Source organism: Sabethes cyaneus, chromosome 3, assembly GCF_943734655.1.
Source record: "Sabethes cyaneus chromosome 3, idSabCyanKW18_F2, whole genome shotgun sequence".
Lineage (NCBI taxonomy): Eukaryota > Metazoa > Arthropoda > Insecta > Diptera > Culicidae > Sabethes > Sabethes cyaneus.
Window position 1 is genome coordinate 197294821 of NC_071355.1, and position 17701 is coordinate 197312521.

Consider the following 17701-nt stretch of genomic DNA (forward strand, 5'->3'; position numbering starts at 1 on the left):
GAACTGAAAAAATAGGTTGTGATTTTCTATAGCCTGGCGAAATGTTACCCTACTGATACTTAAAATATATTTTACACTTATTTCTGTTGATTATTTTGTTAATATTTTTCATACCGTATCATTCTCAGAGCCCAACAACATAACTAATTTGGAATTTGATAAGCCATTTGAACCAAATTAGGAATTTTTCGGGGACCTGTTTGTCTGTTTCGTTTTTATATTTGTCACATTTTCATATTGTTTTGCCTTGATCATGGATTATTTCAGGCACAATTTTTATAAACTTTATATAAGGATTTCGTGTATTTCTAGCATTTTTTCACCTACATAACTATTTTTTTATTCAACTTTAAATCCTACTTGAATAGTATATTTGAATCCTCCTTCTCTTACTCTTCGCTGTACTGAAGAAAGTTTGGTCGGCATCAAAATAAGGGTATTATTTTTAATAATCGAGTTTTGAGTAATTATTTTATCTGTGAAGTTCATTGTTGAACTTTGCTAATTCAGGACATTTTCTTGTAAAAATAAATTGAACTAGAGCAAATGCAGATGCAGATGCTACCACATTTTCAACGGTTGTTCGAAATCGTAAACACTTGAGCTACAATCGGTTATTTTTTAACTGAAACTGTACAGAATGACTCCATTGGTCTGACATGAATTATGAATGGCCATTGTAGAAAACTAACTCTATACATGACTTTATGCATACCGATCAAAAAGACAATAGAAGTTGAAAACAAACAAATCCATATTGCATAGGGCAATTCAACCAGAATCAATCTTTGAAAATATTAATGAGCGATAGTTTATTTCAAGTTTAAATCGGCACAATTTACAAAACGTGAGCCGTGAACTGAAATATCTTTAACAAAATATTGTATACACTTGGTATTGCATGTATCTACAGAGATTACCATCAACTAAATTCTATCAAAACTAAAACACGCCCTTGACCTAACCTTCGCCATGACATAAAAGTTAAAACATCATTTCCTCCGAGATTTCTAACCACAATAAGAGCAATGTATTATTAGCACATTCTGTGCAGGCATTTTATGGACGTCATTAATCTAGGTCAGTACTTTTTCATTGCAGACTTTTTACCATTCCTAGTAAAGAACAAGATAATCACTACACTGCGATTATTGGTCTGTTTTGTTGTGAAGGATTACCTGCGTGAACTGCAATTCTATTTTTTCTGCACAATGCCACAGTTGAAGCTATAAATCGATCTATTGTGTATTCGTGTATTAGACATTAATTTTATGTCAATGTCGTCAATTTCAATTTTTAAATAATAGGCAATTTACTACTATAGCTTTTCGAATAAGACGTACCAGATATGCTGAGTGATGTTTGCGAGTTACACCGCACAAAACTATCACTTTTCATCATTACCGTAAAGGTACAAAAAAGATTTCCCTTTCCTTAAGCAGATCTCAATCAAAACGGCCATTAATAGCGCCCCTGATTCCCTATTTTATGACCCCACCTACCCTCGAAACAACTCCACTTTCATTCACACCGCTTCGAACCATCATCTTCCGAGTGCCCACTAAAATGCGTCATCATCACCTTTGATTGGAGGTACGCATTCGAATCCATCTGCCCCCCATAAATAGAAAACGAATGCATTCTCCTCTCATCTCGGGAGGGCAGCATCATCCAGCTGGTCATCCATGCCACTTGGTGTGCACTTCAAGAATCAAACGTATACGATAGACGGACGGACGGACGGACGGACGGACGGACGGATAGATGGATGGATGGATGGACGGCCGAAAACGGTCGGTTTGGAGTCGGTCGGCGGGCGGGCATTTGCCGGACGACTTTCGATCTCGATTTCGTGAACAACAACAATAAACAGCAAATTAATGGACTTTCGCTTTTCTATATTGGATCAGTTTGGCTGGTGCGTTCCCACTCGATTCCATGCAACCGTAAACCCCACCATCCGCTGCGGGGTTGATCGGTCACGACGAATTTGGGTCAAAGTTGAACATACTAACAACAACAACAGATGGCACACGGGGTCATCACATGCTGTCAAATTGGACGGCCACAACACGCACACGTGATCATTCTTGTTTGTCTATTGCTAGCTAGAGTACAGTTTCAACTTACCCAATCGCTAAAGTGGATCTTCTCCAGCTCCTTTCCGGACGTCTCAGCCTGAGCCTTTAATCGGAGCACCTCGGCGTCGCCTTGGCATACCCGCTGTAGGAACGTTCTTAGTTCGAGAGTTTCAGTAGCTAGTGCCCGACATACGGCCCGGTAATGGTCTTCCGGCTTGGACGGGGACACACGTGACGAGCAAAACTGCAAAAAGTAAAGAAGAGAATGATTCGTTAAATGTTACGTATGGCTCGATGGGGCGATAAATAAGGCGAGAAAAAAACCGCTGCGCTTAAGGTAAGTGGTTTCGACAATCAAGATGAAAAATCTACTCGATAATGCAATTGCGATAAGCGCGATAGGTGGCCATTGTCTGGCGCGGAGATGCCCACTGCCTGCTGCTCGGGGACTTTTTCTGCGAATCAGTCGTGAAACGAGTATCATCACTATAAAGTCACTTGAAGATGCGTTTTCCGGGTGTTATCTAGACGGGAAAAAAGCACAACTAACCGAAGCTGCTTGCTTGCTGTCTGTCCATTGTTGATGCTACCGAGTGGCTGTCTGTCACCCGGTGAAGGCAACCGTACCATCATCGTTCGTACTTTCTTATGTAACATGCAAAATAAAAGAGGCATCTCGAATGAATCAGATAAAAGGAAACAACTACGCGGAGTGGACAATTTATTTATGTAATTGTTGTACTGTGCCGGTTTTTCGCGACTATTCTTCGTCGCGTAACGGGAATATCAATCAAGTTGAGAGGAGAACGGCCCGAGACGGAAAGAAGCAACCGTGCTTCACGAACTGTTTGCTGCACGGTGATTGCAAGGAAACGGGTGGTAGCATAAATTTGTAATGTTGTTAGCTCATTTGATGTCTTTTAAAATTACTCAATATCATGGGAGTTGTAGAAGTAACTGCGTTGTTGAAATAGCTTGTTTCATTTCCTGCTTTTTATTATTGGAAAAATTCTTGAAATGTAAGAGTGTAAACAGAAATATTTAAATTAAATTCTCCTAACAAACATGCAGGAAGTTGGACTTTAAATTGAACTTGAAACTGGAGTTAAATTGGACATGAAACTGGACAAAAATGGCATTAAATTGGATTGACTGGATTAAATTTGCATTTTTACTTGAAAACAGATATGAAATTCGACTTGAAAATGAAGTTGGAAATTGGAATTGAAACCGAACTTAAATTTTCCTTGAACTTGGACTTAAAATTTAATTTGAGACCTGATCTATTTTCACGCAGTTAATTTATTTATCGTAAAAATACCGGGCTGTTAAAAAAAACTCCGTACTTTCTGGTTAAACCTTTGGGAATTATTTGTTTACATTAAATTTTATAGAGTAGCGCCAGTTATAATGAAACACTCAATTTCACAGCATTTTGCTTATAATGAATTTAATCATGAAAATTCAGGGGTTTAAAGAAAAATTCCACGCCATTAGCCTTGTGACGTCGTTCCGCAAAACCGTTGAATAAGAAATTTTAAGTATCCTCTAACGGGTAAGGCTTTAGGAGCTTCAGAGCCACATACGAAATTTGCTTTAAATTGACATATGAAAAATGTGTTCCAAACAGATTGTTTGACATTTTGATACTAATATCACAATATTACGACCATGCGATTAAGAGTTATAATCTTTCAAAGACGAACATTTAGGGAAATTGTCATATAATAATGCGCGAATATTCCTACGACAGACTACGCAGCCAGCTGTTAGAGTTCAGGATATTTGTAGGGCCAGTTGCTACGATCCTAGTGACTCTAACAGCCTCTCCCAGTCCCCAGATTCGAACATACGACGACTGGCTTATTAGGCTAGCCACATACCTCGAAGCCAACTGGGAGGCGGCTGACTTGTTTATATTACCACATTAAAATTAGTTGTCTGCGGCACATCCCCTATAAACTTCCTAAGAGAGGCGTAGCAATACAATATGGTGTACCTAGACAAAATTGATCTCATTGTGGCTACTTGTCAAACCGCAATAAATACGTTTCGTTTAAAAGTTATAAGGCTAATGCTAATTATATTTAAAGTTTTTGTATCCCCCCCCCCCTTGGAAATTGGCTTCGGGGCAAATCGGGGGGCAAAAAATAATTTGTAGGATATGAGTTAATTTTTTTATAAAATCAATTGTCTGTGGGCTCCATAGTCTGAAAAACACGAAAAATGAGTGTACGAGTTGAGTTAACGCTTCTAGCACGAAACAGAAATGGAAATACGAACAATGTAATTTCTGTAAATCGGTTAAAAAGAAAGTTTTGTCGAAAATAAAAATGCAGTTCAAAAGGTTTGTTTAAAAATGTGTTCTTACCAAGAGTCAATTAGTCGAATGTTTCTCCGAGATGGCCGAACCGGTTTATACACTATTAGTCTTGCTTGAATGGTAATATAGCCTCATAGGCAGGGCCCGGCATAGTCGAAGCAAATAAATGAAGCTGACTTTCTGTTACCTTCGCTTCGTACATGAAGTGCTTTGCTTCATTTGTTGAACGTTTCAAGCAAGCTTCAGTTGAAGTTGGTGGCTGTTTCAATTGACGACGGCAGAAAGTCAGGCACGATTTGTCGACATTGACTAGGGTAACTGTAATATGCATTGCATTGTAGGAAATGTTACTCAAATTCAATTTATTTGCATTCAAACTTGCTGGCCTTCTTCTAAATATTTGATAGAAAAGTACAAATAAAAAGTTGATACCGATAGTCATGATGAAGTGAAACCCGTTTCGCTGACGCTGATTTGAAGTTTGAAACTGAAGCGGTGCTGCTTCTGTTGAAACCGAAGCAGCACTGCTTCATTGTTGAGTGACGCTATACAATTGAAGGTAACGTTGTCGGGCCCTGGTTATAGGTCACTATTGATTTGTTTTTAAATTGGGCGTTTAATTTGGAAGTTATGAGTAATCGTATGTAACAGAATAAAATTTACAATAATGTATAACGATTTTAACCAGATAAATCAGACACACATTTTCCGAAAGACACATTTTTCACTATTGCATATGCATAGTATATTAAATACGCATTGATAATATCTGACACAACATTAATAAGAGTTGAATTATGTTCCGAAGACTTGTCGATTTCTAAGTCAACTGACAAATAAGATGATATAACAAAGGTTCCTTTCACCAATAAGTGGATTTAATCGAGTTTTTAACTCACAAACAGAAAATCTTAAAAGCAAAGTTTATACAATGTGTCAAGTTGTAGAAAGAACGTTATTATCAATCGGTTTTAATGCCACAAGAAGCACCTAGATTGATTTGACTAGAACTTTACTATTAACTAATTGAGTTTATTTATTATGTTAAAACAACTAGTTTTCAAAAATAGCGAGATTTCGATGGCGACGACGATGATTTTGCTCACCTATCATACCAATATGCACGATGAAATTTGAAGCATATATGCTACACAGCTACGGAAACTGCTGAAAATTTATTGTTTATTCGAAGCATGATTGCTGAGTTAGGTGATAAATATTATTTTAGAATAGTTTAGATGTAATATTTCGTTATACGGCAAATACGATATCAATAGGAGGATACATATTACTTGTTGAAATATTGTAGCAGTGTTTTACATCACTCACATATCCCTTCTGAAAATGCGGTTTTCCATAATTTGATCAAACCCCGTCAAGCGCTTAGTGGGGCAAAAGTTCGATTCACGGACGGGAGGAGCGGCTGCTGCGGTTACTATGGAAGCCAATACGGTTGTTTGCTGGTTAAATGAAAAAAATCTACACATTGTCTAGTTTTCGCAGCACTGCCGAACATGAAATTTAGTTGAACGGAAACGCAGTTTTGTGGCTATTCTCTGCTGAAATATTGTCACACTAACACAATGCAAAGGTTATTTCAGGAAATGATTGCCATTACCAACTGGCCCTACAATTGTCCTGCACTCTAACAGCTGGCTACGAAGTCTGTCGTATAAAAAGAGAAGGTCAAGTTTCGATAACGGATTGTAGCACCTAGGCTTTGGTTTGATTGTCATAAAAGCCCTAAAATACGCTTCCCTCTAAACTACTCTAAACTAAATTCTTCTCCAGCTGTTCTACAAAAACTAAACAATATTTACATTTTTTCACTCAACCAGTAAACAACCGTAGTGGCTTCCATGGTAACCGCATTAGCCACTCCTTCATTGAATGTCAAAACCGAACTGTGCCCTTAAGAAAGTTGTACCCACCAGCCGCCATTGCCGCTTGTGAAAAAACCTCTCTCTCTCTCTCTCTCTCTCTCTCTCTCTCTCTCTCTCTCTCTCTCTCTCTCTCTCTCTCTCTCTCTCTCTCTCTCTCTCTCTCTCTCTCTCTCTCTCTCTCTCTATCTATCTCTATCTATCTCTATCTCTATCTCTCTATCTCTCTATCTCTCTATCTCTATCTATCTATCTCTCTATCTCTCTATCTCTATCTATCTCTCTATCTCTCTATCTCTATCTATCTCTCTATCTCTCTCTCTATCTCTCTCTATCTATCTCTCTCTATCTCTCTCTATCTCTCTCTCTCTATCTCTCTCTATCTATCTATCTCTATCTCTCTCTCTATCTCTATCTATCTATCTCTATCTCTCTCTCTATCTCTATCTCTCTCTCCTGTGTCTTCTTTCTCTGTCTCGCTCTCTACTCTCTCTCTGTTTCACTTTTTCTATTCTCTCTCTGTCTACCTCTTTTCTCCTTTCTCCGTCTAGCTCTCTATTCTTTCGCTGTCTCGTTCTTTCTTCTGTCTCTATCTTGCTCTCTCTGTCCCGTTCTCTCACTTCCATCTGTTTCGCTCTCTCCCCTCTCTCTCTGTTTCGCTAGCTCACCCTTTTTCGTTCTCGCACCACTCTATTTAACTCTCCTGCCTTTCTCTCTCGCTCTTCCAACTTTATCGTTCTTCCACCTCTCTCTCGATTCGCCATCACTTCCTTGAAATCTTTACGCCAGTAGCCTTGTGATGCCGCTCCGCAAAGCCGTTAAACAAGAAATTCTAGGTATTTAAAGAAAAACTTGAGTAGAGTAGAAGAAAACCGTAATAAAATCCTTTCTTTTACTAAGATGGCCAAAATACGATTCCGGAAGCTGTTGCAACTATACTGACGATGTTCGAATGTGTGATGATGGACGACTAAACCTACGTCAAGGTAGATTTCAAACAGCTTCCTGGGCAAGTGGAAAAAGAAAGATGCAGATATTTCCAAGTATATGAAACCATCGAAGTTCGCCAAGGACCGTCAACTGGAAAATGTACGTAAACGATTGCCTGGAAAAACATCTTTCGTGTCTTTTCTGAAGCAAAACGATTGTTCCGTGCTGTTTTGGTCGGATTTGGTATCCTGCTATTACGACCATGATGTGGTAACAAATTGAAAATCAGAAGCAATTTTAGGTAAATGGATCATTTTAGGTCGCTTTTGCTCATGCTTGCCGCTAGATATTCACTAATGATCTGTATCATAATTCACACGTCATAATTTCTTTCCGTTGCAGTTTGACAGTCGTTTACAGACGTTCCTCGAGTATGTTTGACAGAACATGTCTATGCTGGAGCCATCTGAGAGATGTTTTAGTTTTTTCAATGACCCATTGGTGTTTGGCGGCGAATAAAGCATGGCAGGAGTTGAAAGAAAGTTTCGGCAATTCGGCCAACCGAAAGCTAAGCAAAGTATTTTTCTGTATTTTATACTATTTTAAACTAGAAAAGAAAAATAATTTAATTTTTGAGGTAGGAGTACGTCCTACAGGAAAATCTTCAGGGCTCTCGAATAAAAAAAGTTATTGATTTTTCCGAGTGGATCACTGTAAAATTGCCAAATGTAGTGCCATATCTAATTTTTGTCAGTTTGAATACATTTTTTAAGGAAATGAGGTATTTTATCAGTAGGGGAATGTTCCTGATTATGAAACTGGTTTTGGTTTTTGGTCATAGCTGTTGATTGGATTATCCAATTTAGATTCTTTTCGGAGCATTTTAAAGTTTGAAGATACACGCATGTTTTAGCTGAAGACTGCATATATTTTTTTACTGAAACACAAAAATTATTGTGAAATTTGAAAACATAGCTCGGTCCAAACAAATATGTTTCCGGTTGTGAAATACTTCAGAAAATCCATAAAGAAGAAAGCCTTGTCTGTAGCCAAAACGAGGGGCGCGATATGTATTTTCGTGGTAATAATCGCCCACAAAGACTCAAACCAATCTTACTAGATTGCATTCAAGACGAGCAAAAGTAACGTAGTTGCACCTCATAGAGTTACATAGCGTTAGCGTTACATAGCGTTAGCGTTACATAGCGTACCTCCAATTTGCTCTCAATTAGACGCGAGGCGACGCGCGCGGTTACAGCTAGTCTTAAATACTAAGTCTAATTTGCAATGTATCCATGTAAAAAGTCGGCAGTTCGGGATCCCAAATATGCAAATTTTGCCCTATCGTTTTGAAAAGTGTTTTAAACAACCTGAATGAATCCTGGTGCCCTAAATGAAGCATTATACACCCAATTCTTTTTTTGCACGGATTTTTTTATACTGATTTTTTTTGTACGACTTTTTTTGCACGGTTTCTCGAAATAACACGGATTTTTTTTACACGGTTTCTCGAAATAACACGGTTTATTTTTACACGGGACGCATCCCCCGTGTAAAAGAGGTGTATGATTGTTGAAGAAATTTTCTAAATATTTCACAACCGGAGCGGCGCCATTTTCCAAAAATTAATCTAAAATTTTTTAAGTAAATTATTTCACTTAAAATCCTGTAAATTTAGATCTTTTGGCCTGTAAATTTAGATCTTTTGTAAATGGAACATCGCAAATAATATAAAATTACGTTTTAATTCACAATATAAAATATCGTAGTGCGTGTTGCATACATGTAGGCGCATTTATTGGCTTGATGTAAAATATATCTTTAAAAATGGTTTAGGCTACTTACTTTATATTTAATGGAAAAATATATGTGATTATTGTTACGTGTTCATTTATTTATAAGCATTTCAGTTTACGTCGAATGTGAGATTCATGTTTTTGTTCTGTGCAGTTTGATCATTGTCAGTGCAGCAGCAGGCAACGTGCGGTTAATGAAGGATAAATTAGTTTCGTTCAATTTTTCTCGTTTTCGAAAGTTAATTTCAAATCTTTGAAGTCAAATCCTGCACAATTTTTCAACTTACTAAGTACAGACGATGCAGCTTACGCGATCTGACTTCTTTGTGATTGCCACTAATATTTTTTAAACAATTTGAGTTTTTTAGACATTTTTAAATAGAGCCCTTTTATGCAATGAAATGGAACAAATCGAGCGGGTGTGAGATTTCGAATTTAACATTCAACGACTTTGTCTTTGGCAAAAGAATTTGTTTGTGGGAATATAAAATAACTCACCTACTAAAACTAAGGTAAAGTACCAACCACTTTTGACATATACACTTAAAAATAAGCACCGAGTTCGGCAAAATTTTGCCGAAATCTCAACAGCCGAACGTTCGGTAAAAATGTCGATGGTGTATATCGACATTTACGGATCTTTAGTAACGTTTAACAAAATAAAAAATTTTACCGAACGCTCGGCTATTGAGATTTCGGTGAAATTTTGCCGAAATCGTTGCTTTTAAAAGTGTGTACTTCATTCTTATTACCCTATATTGGATGTATATGAGTAGGGTCATGAAACAAGATTTCCTATTCAAAGTTTGATATCAAAAACTTTGCTAACGTAGTACTACGCCAATCATGTGATCGTTGGCCACAATACAACCTGTCCCAAGTAACAATGTGAGTTTCATTGCACTTCATGACCGGTTTTGGCCATAAAAGCCATCATAAGTGTGTAATAAAACGTTAATTGTTACTTGGGTCTGACTTTTCAACATAAAATCATTTAATCAATTTACACGCAACCAAATTTTGATTGTAGCACATTTCAACAAATTCGACGGGAAAAGTGAAATTGTAACACAATAAAATCCATTTATTCAAGGCCAAATACAAACAATAGAATTACTAAATATTACGAACTGTCCTACATGATACGCACTAAATTATCCAACTGTTATTCATTGCATCATCGGCAGCAGTGGCCTTGACAATTGTAAAGTGTTCTCTGTGGTCTGCAATTACCGCCCGAACAATGCAATGCACTCCTCCCAGCTCGGTTTTGTTGTCGTCACGTGTGGGATGATGGTTTATGGTAAGCAGCTCTGTGGTCGCAGCATTTCACGCCATGCCACGCCAGACCTTGAACGAATGACACACGGAAACTTCAGACTACTCAACCAACCAACCAAGTAACTAACCAACTGTTGTTGGAATATGTATGTCTTTGCACAGTTGTACCTTTATACGTTGGCCCGTTTGAATCAAATTTGAATGTCTAAGCTGTGCAACCCTATTATTTTGCGAACAAATAACCTCTGCCAAACAAGTTTGATGAGCGTTTAGATGATTTAATTTGCTCACCTCTAAAGTTCTGAATCAACACTCGACGGGGATATAAAGAAGCGTTCATCGAACAATAAAAGGCTAAGTGTAACTTCCTACAGTGCCGGCAACCTGAATCACGCGACTGCTGGCGGGAAGATTGTTTAGCTGGGTACAGCTCATGGCTCCTACTACACACATTGTATACTGTTGTTTGGCACAATCTGTACATATAAGTCGAGCAATCATTTATTGTACGGCAATTGATTGTATCTACGTACGCAAAGAGCATCATCAACGGTCCACCAAAGTTGAAGGTACAAAAGCTTTTATTCGTGTTTCAAACTCAACTGAAGAGCTTCAATGGTCGAACTACTGGAATTGCCTCCTTGCAGCTCGTGTCCGAAGCTATTATGCTCCGTCAAGTTTGATAAATATTTGGGTGCTTCACTGAAGGGTTGTTACAAACCATGCAGTACAATTGAATACCATCTCAAAGCACTGTTTCAAGGATATCATGTCCCGAACAAATGACTAATTCGCGCAAAAATATGCAAGATTGAGATTTACCTAAACAAACAACCTACAAACAAACATTCATTCGATAGAAAATGCAACTGAGACATAAAATTACCTCCCAATAAAAAACTCTGTTTTTTGCCTGCAGCAAAAAATCAGCCGCATCAATGTTGATGCTGATAATGATAGCTCTTAGAATTGTTGCTTTGAACCCACCAATCCAATCCGACATAGTACCCAGGCAACGGTGAAGCGCTTAGCAGGGGCATTAATGTCACTGTTACGATGTCGTAAAGTTGTGTGGTGGGCATCATTAAACAACAAAATTTCTCTTTCGTTTTTATCTGCCGATCGTGACTTTTACTGTGGCTGCTCATCACAAGAGAGCATAGCACACACACACAGCATAGGCACCGATCGCGGGTGAGCGATCGAGCCCTGGGTCGTTTCGATTCTTCTTCTTCTTCTCCAATGGATCGTCTAATAATAACAAAAGTTCCGTATTATGACGTTACCGGCAACGGGGTCTTTAATGACAAGCGAATGACGATAAACGGTAGGTGAGGAGCCTGCTAAAGAAAACAAACCGCGCGAAACAGATTGAGCCAGAACAAATCAGCGAGGTCGTAAAATAGACAATTCTAGTAAAACACAGGACATGTAGGTAGATTCAATAAAAACAACGTGATGAAATTAGAATGTGGTGGATGGAATGTTTATGATGCCATGATCGAGTTTATTTACGTTGGCTAGTCGAAAATTCGGCAAAATTCGATCAGCCGAAGCAACAACTGATCGATCAACCGTGAGGGGTAGACTGCCGTTTATTCGACCATTTATTCGACGTTCAATGCTGAAACCAGCTTTTTAAAAACAGATAAAAAGTTGTTAATTGAACAATAAATCCTTTAACAGATAATTGCATTTTGTTTTGAGCAGAATAGTTGAACTTAAAAGATTTGTGATAGGATGCTTGAACGTATAGGAACAATTTAACTTTTCGATATCGATGAAATGGACTAAAAATAATGCAATTAAAAGTGAAATTTATGTTTTATATTTGATCAAGTTTGTGATTGCACGTTACTTTTGTTAATTGAAAAGATAATGGGCATGCCGGTTAGAAAATGAGATAAAATCTTAACTCAAACTTGTTTTTCCCATTTACAGTTTCAGTAATCTTTATTTGGACCGGAAATGAAGAAAGATAATAAATAAAGAAAGCAAAATACAGCTATTTCACGAACTCAAACCGAATGCATTTCCTCAACGTTGAATTTTCGCTGATCGCCTAGCTAGCATTTTCATATGTATATAAAAGATAAAAATCAGCATTACGTACAGATATACATGCTAATAAATAGTATGTGATGCGAAAAATTAGCATATCCGTACCATTTCGGATGCGATATACAGGGGTTAGACAAAATGATCGGGACAGGAAAAATTTTGACGAAATTCAAACGGCCATAACTTTTATAAAATAAGACATTTTTAGATGAAACCAGTTGCATTCGACGGGGAATTCTTTCTAGTTTTTCTAAAACATGCCAAGATTCACAGTAGTCAATGGACACCAGAGATATTCTGCGTTGTCCAGGAGTATGTCAAAAACTGATTTTTTTCATCGCTTGTATATTTTTCTGTGATGGAAACTTATTATTATTGATATATTATCCCGAAACTAGATTTAATTTCCAGTGAATTGCTGAAAAGAGAACGAAAATCCGTCGAGAAACAACCGAGATATGGCCATTTCAATGAAATCAGTTTTGGAAATGTTGCCAGTAATGTCCTACCTTTATGACCATTTTAAAACATGACCGAAACCACACCAATACGGATATCAAGCATCAAAAATTAACGAGGGTTGAAAGTTTGACACCCATATTAATATGGTTTCGAATATTTCCTAAAACGACAACTTCCACCGGAGTATCTAGAACCTGCTTCAGGGTTGCCATGGCACACCGCGGACCTGGAAATGCTTCCAGTGTCAATGGCTCATAAAACCTTAATGTTTGATGCTAATATTGAAATGGGTTGCGTCATGTCCTAAAATGGTAAGAGCAATAGATGTTACCAGTACAGATTTCACTGAAATGACCGTAACAAGCTTGTTTTTCGACAGATTTGCATCCTCTTTTTACCAATCGACTGGAAATGAAATCTAGTTTCGGGATAAAATATGAATAATAATAAATTTCTTTGACAGGAAAAGATAGAGGCGATGAAAAACATTAGTTTTGGACATGCCCTCGAACAAACCGTAATATCTCCGGTGTCCACTGGCTACTGCGAATCTTGAAATATTAAAAAAAAACTAGAAAAAAATCCCCGTCGAACACAATTAGTTTCAACTAACAATGTTCTATTTTGTAGAAGTTATGGTCGTTTGAATTTCGTCAAAATTATGCCTGTCCCGATCATTTTGTCTAACCGCTGTAGGTACGTGATTAGGAATAATTTAAAGCGTTACGACTATATAAGTATTTATATACGATAATATCCGATTAAATGCGACTCGTTTCGTATTGCTATACCATTTTGTGTTGAAAATCGTATGTATGTCAGTTATTATCATTATATACGGTAGAAAATCAACTTGGCTCCACTTTATCAAGCGTTAGTTACGATTTCGAATTTATTAAGAGATATTTACGATAATTTTCGTACATTGATATACGAGTTGGTGCTAGCTGGGCGGGCTTCAGTTCAGATTTTTTGCAGAAAAATTATATTTAGCGATAAGGCTCGTTTTTGATTGAACGTGTGCAAGCAACTAATGCAAGCATGGGATTTGACCGATGGGTGGTTTCATCAAGACGGCCCTATTCATATCTTGTCTATCTAATCAACTTTAACGAGAACAAGAACAATTTACATGAGAACCCAGAAATTTCTAACCAAAAAAGAACGATTTTTTCCGGATAAACGCCACCTAGCCAGCAACTCCTGTAAAATGTGACACATAACTTTGAAGATCCCGTATATTTTTGTAGAAGGAAGCATCATTGTAGGTAGTAAGCATTTCGTGATATAAACGTCACAAATCTGAAAAAATCCGATTTTTCTGATTTATCTTTATTAAAACCCCTCCTTGTTAAAGGTCCCCCCTGCCAAAATGCCATTCATAATTTTATCATTTAGTCCATTAAATTATCATTCTGAAACAACTAAAAATTCTGAAATCCGTCATGTTTTCGCTGAGATATTCCAATTTAAAATTTGACCCCAACGCACAGATAAAGTAAGTTTTTCAATAAAATGGTTGCAAAATGTAAGTTTTCAAAAATTGTTAATCAAATAACTTTTATAATAAAAGAACTCCGGTAGACACACCTAGTATAACTTCTCAAAGTGGCTTGGGGTCAAATTGGGATACGGATTGAGAAACGGATTGGGATTGAGATTAGGATTAGGATTGGGATTGGAGCTGAGATTGGGATTGAGATTGAGATCAGGATTAGGATTAGGATTGGGATTGGGATTGGGATTGGGATTGGGAGTGGGATTGGGAGTGGGATTGGGATTGGGATTGGCATTGGGATTGGGATTGGGATTGGGATTGGGATTGGGATTGGGATTGGGATTGGGATTGGGATTGGGATTGGGATTGGGATTGGGATTGGGATTGGGATTGGGATTGGGATTGGGATTGGGATTGGGATTGGGATTGGGATTGGGATTGGGATTGGGATTGGGATTGGGATTGGGATTGGGATTGGGATTGGGATTGGGATTGGGATTGGGATTGGGATTGGGATTGGGATTGGGATTGGGATTGGGATTGGGATTGGGATTGGGATTGGGATTGGGATTGGGATTGGGATTGGGATTGGGATTGGGATTGGGATTGGGATTGGGATTGGGATTGGGATTGGGATTGGGATTGGGATTGGGATTGGGATTGGGATTGGGATTGGGATTGGGATTGGGATTGGGATTGGGATTGGGATTGGGATTGGGATTGGGATTGGGATTGGGATTGGGATTGGGATTGGGATTGGGATTGGGATTGGGATTGGGATTGGGATTGGGATTGGGATTGGGATTGGGATTGGGATTGGGATTGGGATTGGGATTGGGATTGGGATTGGGATTGGGATTGGGATTGGGATTGGGATTGGGATTGGGATTGGGATTGGGATTGGGATTGGGATTGGGATTGGGATTGGGATTGGGATTGGGATTGGGATTGGGATTGGGATTGGGATTGGGATTAGGATTGGGATTGGGATTGGGATTGGGATTGGGATTGGGATTGGGATTGGGATTGGGATAAGGATTGGGATTGGGATTGGGATTGGGATTGGGATTGAGATTGGGATTGGGATTGGGATTGGGATTGGGATTGGGATTGGGATTGGGATTGGGATTGGGATTGGGATTGGGATTGGTATTGGGATTGGGATTGGGATTGGGATTGGGATTGGGATTGGGATTGGGATTGGGATTGGGATTGGGATTGGGATTGGGATTGGGATTGGGATTGGGATTGGGATTGGGATTGGGATTGGGATTGGGATTGGGATTGGGATTGGGATTGGGATTGGGATTGGGATTGGGATTGGGATTGGGATTGGGATTGGGATTGGGATTGGGATTGGGATTGGGATTGGGGTTGGGGTTGGGATTGGGATTGGGATTAGGATTGGGATTAAAATTTGAATTGGCAACAATATTGTTCAAAATCCGACCATTTTTTCACATTTCGAGTTTTACAGCCTCAGTAAGATTCTCAAAAAAATATACTTTTTTTGGAAAACATTCGTGTAGATTTCTACCGATGTAAAATTTCAGAAATCCAGCTTCTGGCTTCAGCTGAAAGTGAAGGAATATCGAAGATTTTTGGTATACCATTAAATGCTGCAGTTTAGTTCCTGAAAGTGAATTTGATTTAGCAAGCCCTGGAAATTCTCCACTTGCCAGACTCTCTAGATGTAATTCGCATATTTTTTCTCGTACTTGCCGTGCTTATTTTTGCTGCACTACGTGGTAAAGGTAAACAAAGTTTTCCATGGCTATACAAAGCAGATCCGCCAAAAATCACAAAAGATTAACGAGGTATGTAATTTAATACCGTTGCCAAGCGATACTTTATGCAGCTGCTTGCAGTTCAATATCTTTATGGACTGGACATTGGCATCCTTAAATCAACCATTTCCAATGTCTAGCAGCTCACAAGCAGCGAACGCGTTTGCTTGCTCGAGACCCGGGACCGTAGCTTGTCTGGTGAGATTTTGAAAACCTGTTTGGCCAATCACGGAGTGCAACTACGGGCTTTCTTCCTAACCTAAACGAAAATCCCAGCTTAGATTTTTAAAAACTTGGTGTCGGTTGGATAATGCTTAGCCAGATCCTGAAATAATGTATCATATTTAGAGATTTTATTTCGGGTTGAACAATCCAACCGATCACTTTAGAATATTTTCACCTTCAGATAGGCTGGGTTTATCTAAAACTTGGTTGAAACTACAGATAATCCCCTTTAAATAAATTTGAGTTGAAAATTTGTCCTATTTTAGCTACTTCCTACAAATAAATCTTAAATACCTTTGGACACTTTACTTTTTGTTCTTACAATAAGTATAAAATTACCTTCGTGCCGACTGGATTCGGGTAAGTAGTTACCCCTATTTTTGAGCTAATTCTATCAATTTTTGCATTCTAAACTACTCAATTTAACTTTTACTTCACTTTTATACGGTACGTGCAGGGTCAGACAAGGTAGGAGACAGGGAGCCGCCGCCGTTGGTTACTTTTTAGGGATCAGAGAGGAACATATCCATATTGGACACGCGAAGTAAAGGTATAAAGGCATAAAAAACTACTTCACTGATAGCACTCGCTAGAAAGGGTTGAATGTTCATAGTTCATACACGAGCGACACCAGATTGGTCGTACATGCCAGTTGTACACCAAACTTATACATGCAGCAGTACAACAGCAGACCAAATAACGACGCTTTGCGTTTGTCAGCAGAATTGCTAATGGCACAACTGCTCTGCCCATAAATGCATAACAGTCCCATCTGACTTTTCACCATTTTTGAGATAAACCTGGGAATCAACTTTAAATTAACTGTTTTTTCAATATTTCAAACAAAAATGTCATGTTTGTTCCCAAGATGTTGAAAAAAATATCAAACTATGTCAGTCCCATATTACAAATAAACGCATAACAGTCACAGTAGTAAAAATATATCAATGAGCATCTGTTTTTGGGAAATGCCTGGACCGATTCGCCTGCAGCAACTACCAAACGGAAGATTTTATCGCCTAGAAAAACACTATTGAGGAGAATTAGGATCGGATGTACGATTCCGAAGTTACAGTAGAAACAAGTTCCGGAATATATGGGACTTGAACATAGTAGCACCATGAATCACAACAAACCCATCATATGACACCTATAAATACACGCATATGCAAATCTAGACTATTGCTAGTCGTATAAAGTGTTCAAGACGTCATTGGCCACATCTAAACATGTCCGTGAATGTTCCAGATACCTCTACGGGGATCAGTTTCTGAATTTAACTAAAATACAACATGTGACATCTCTAAGTCGGTACTCGAAATTGCAAAACTAGTTTGAAATAGTTCATTTGCTGTCACATATAGTGTCCAGGATCAC

General features: G+C 38.3%; 1 protein-coding gene across 1 annotated transcript in view; it reads right to left on the reverse strand.

Annotated features, from left to right (window-relative positions):
- The window catches only part of LOC128740573 (protein spire), a 194338-nt gene that overhangs the window by 142689 nt on the left and 33948 nt on the right, over positions 1-17701 (reverse strand). Inside the window, exon 4 of the mRNA XM_053836131.1 lies at positions 2131-2325. Within this exon, the coding sequence (XP_053692106.1) occupies positions 2131-2325 (195 nt within the window). The remainder of the gene's footprint in view (positions 1-2130; positions 2326-17701) is intronic.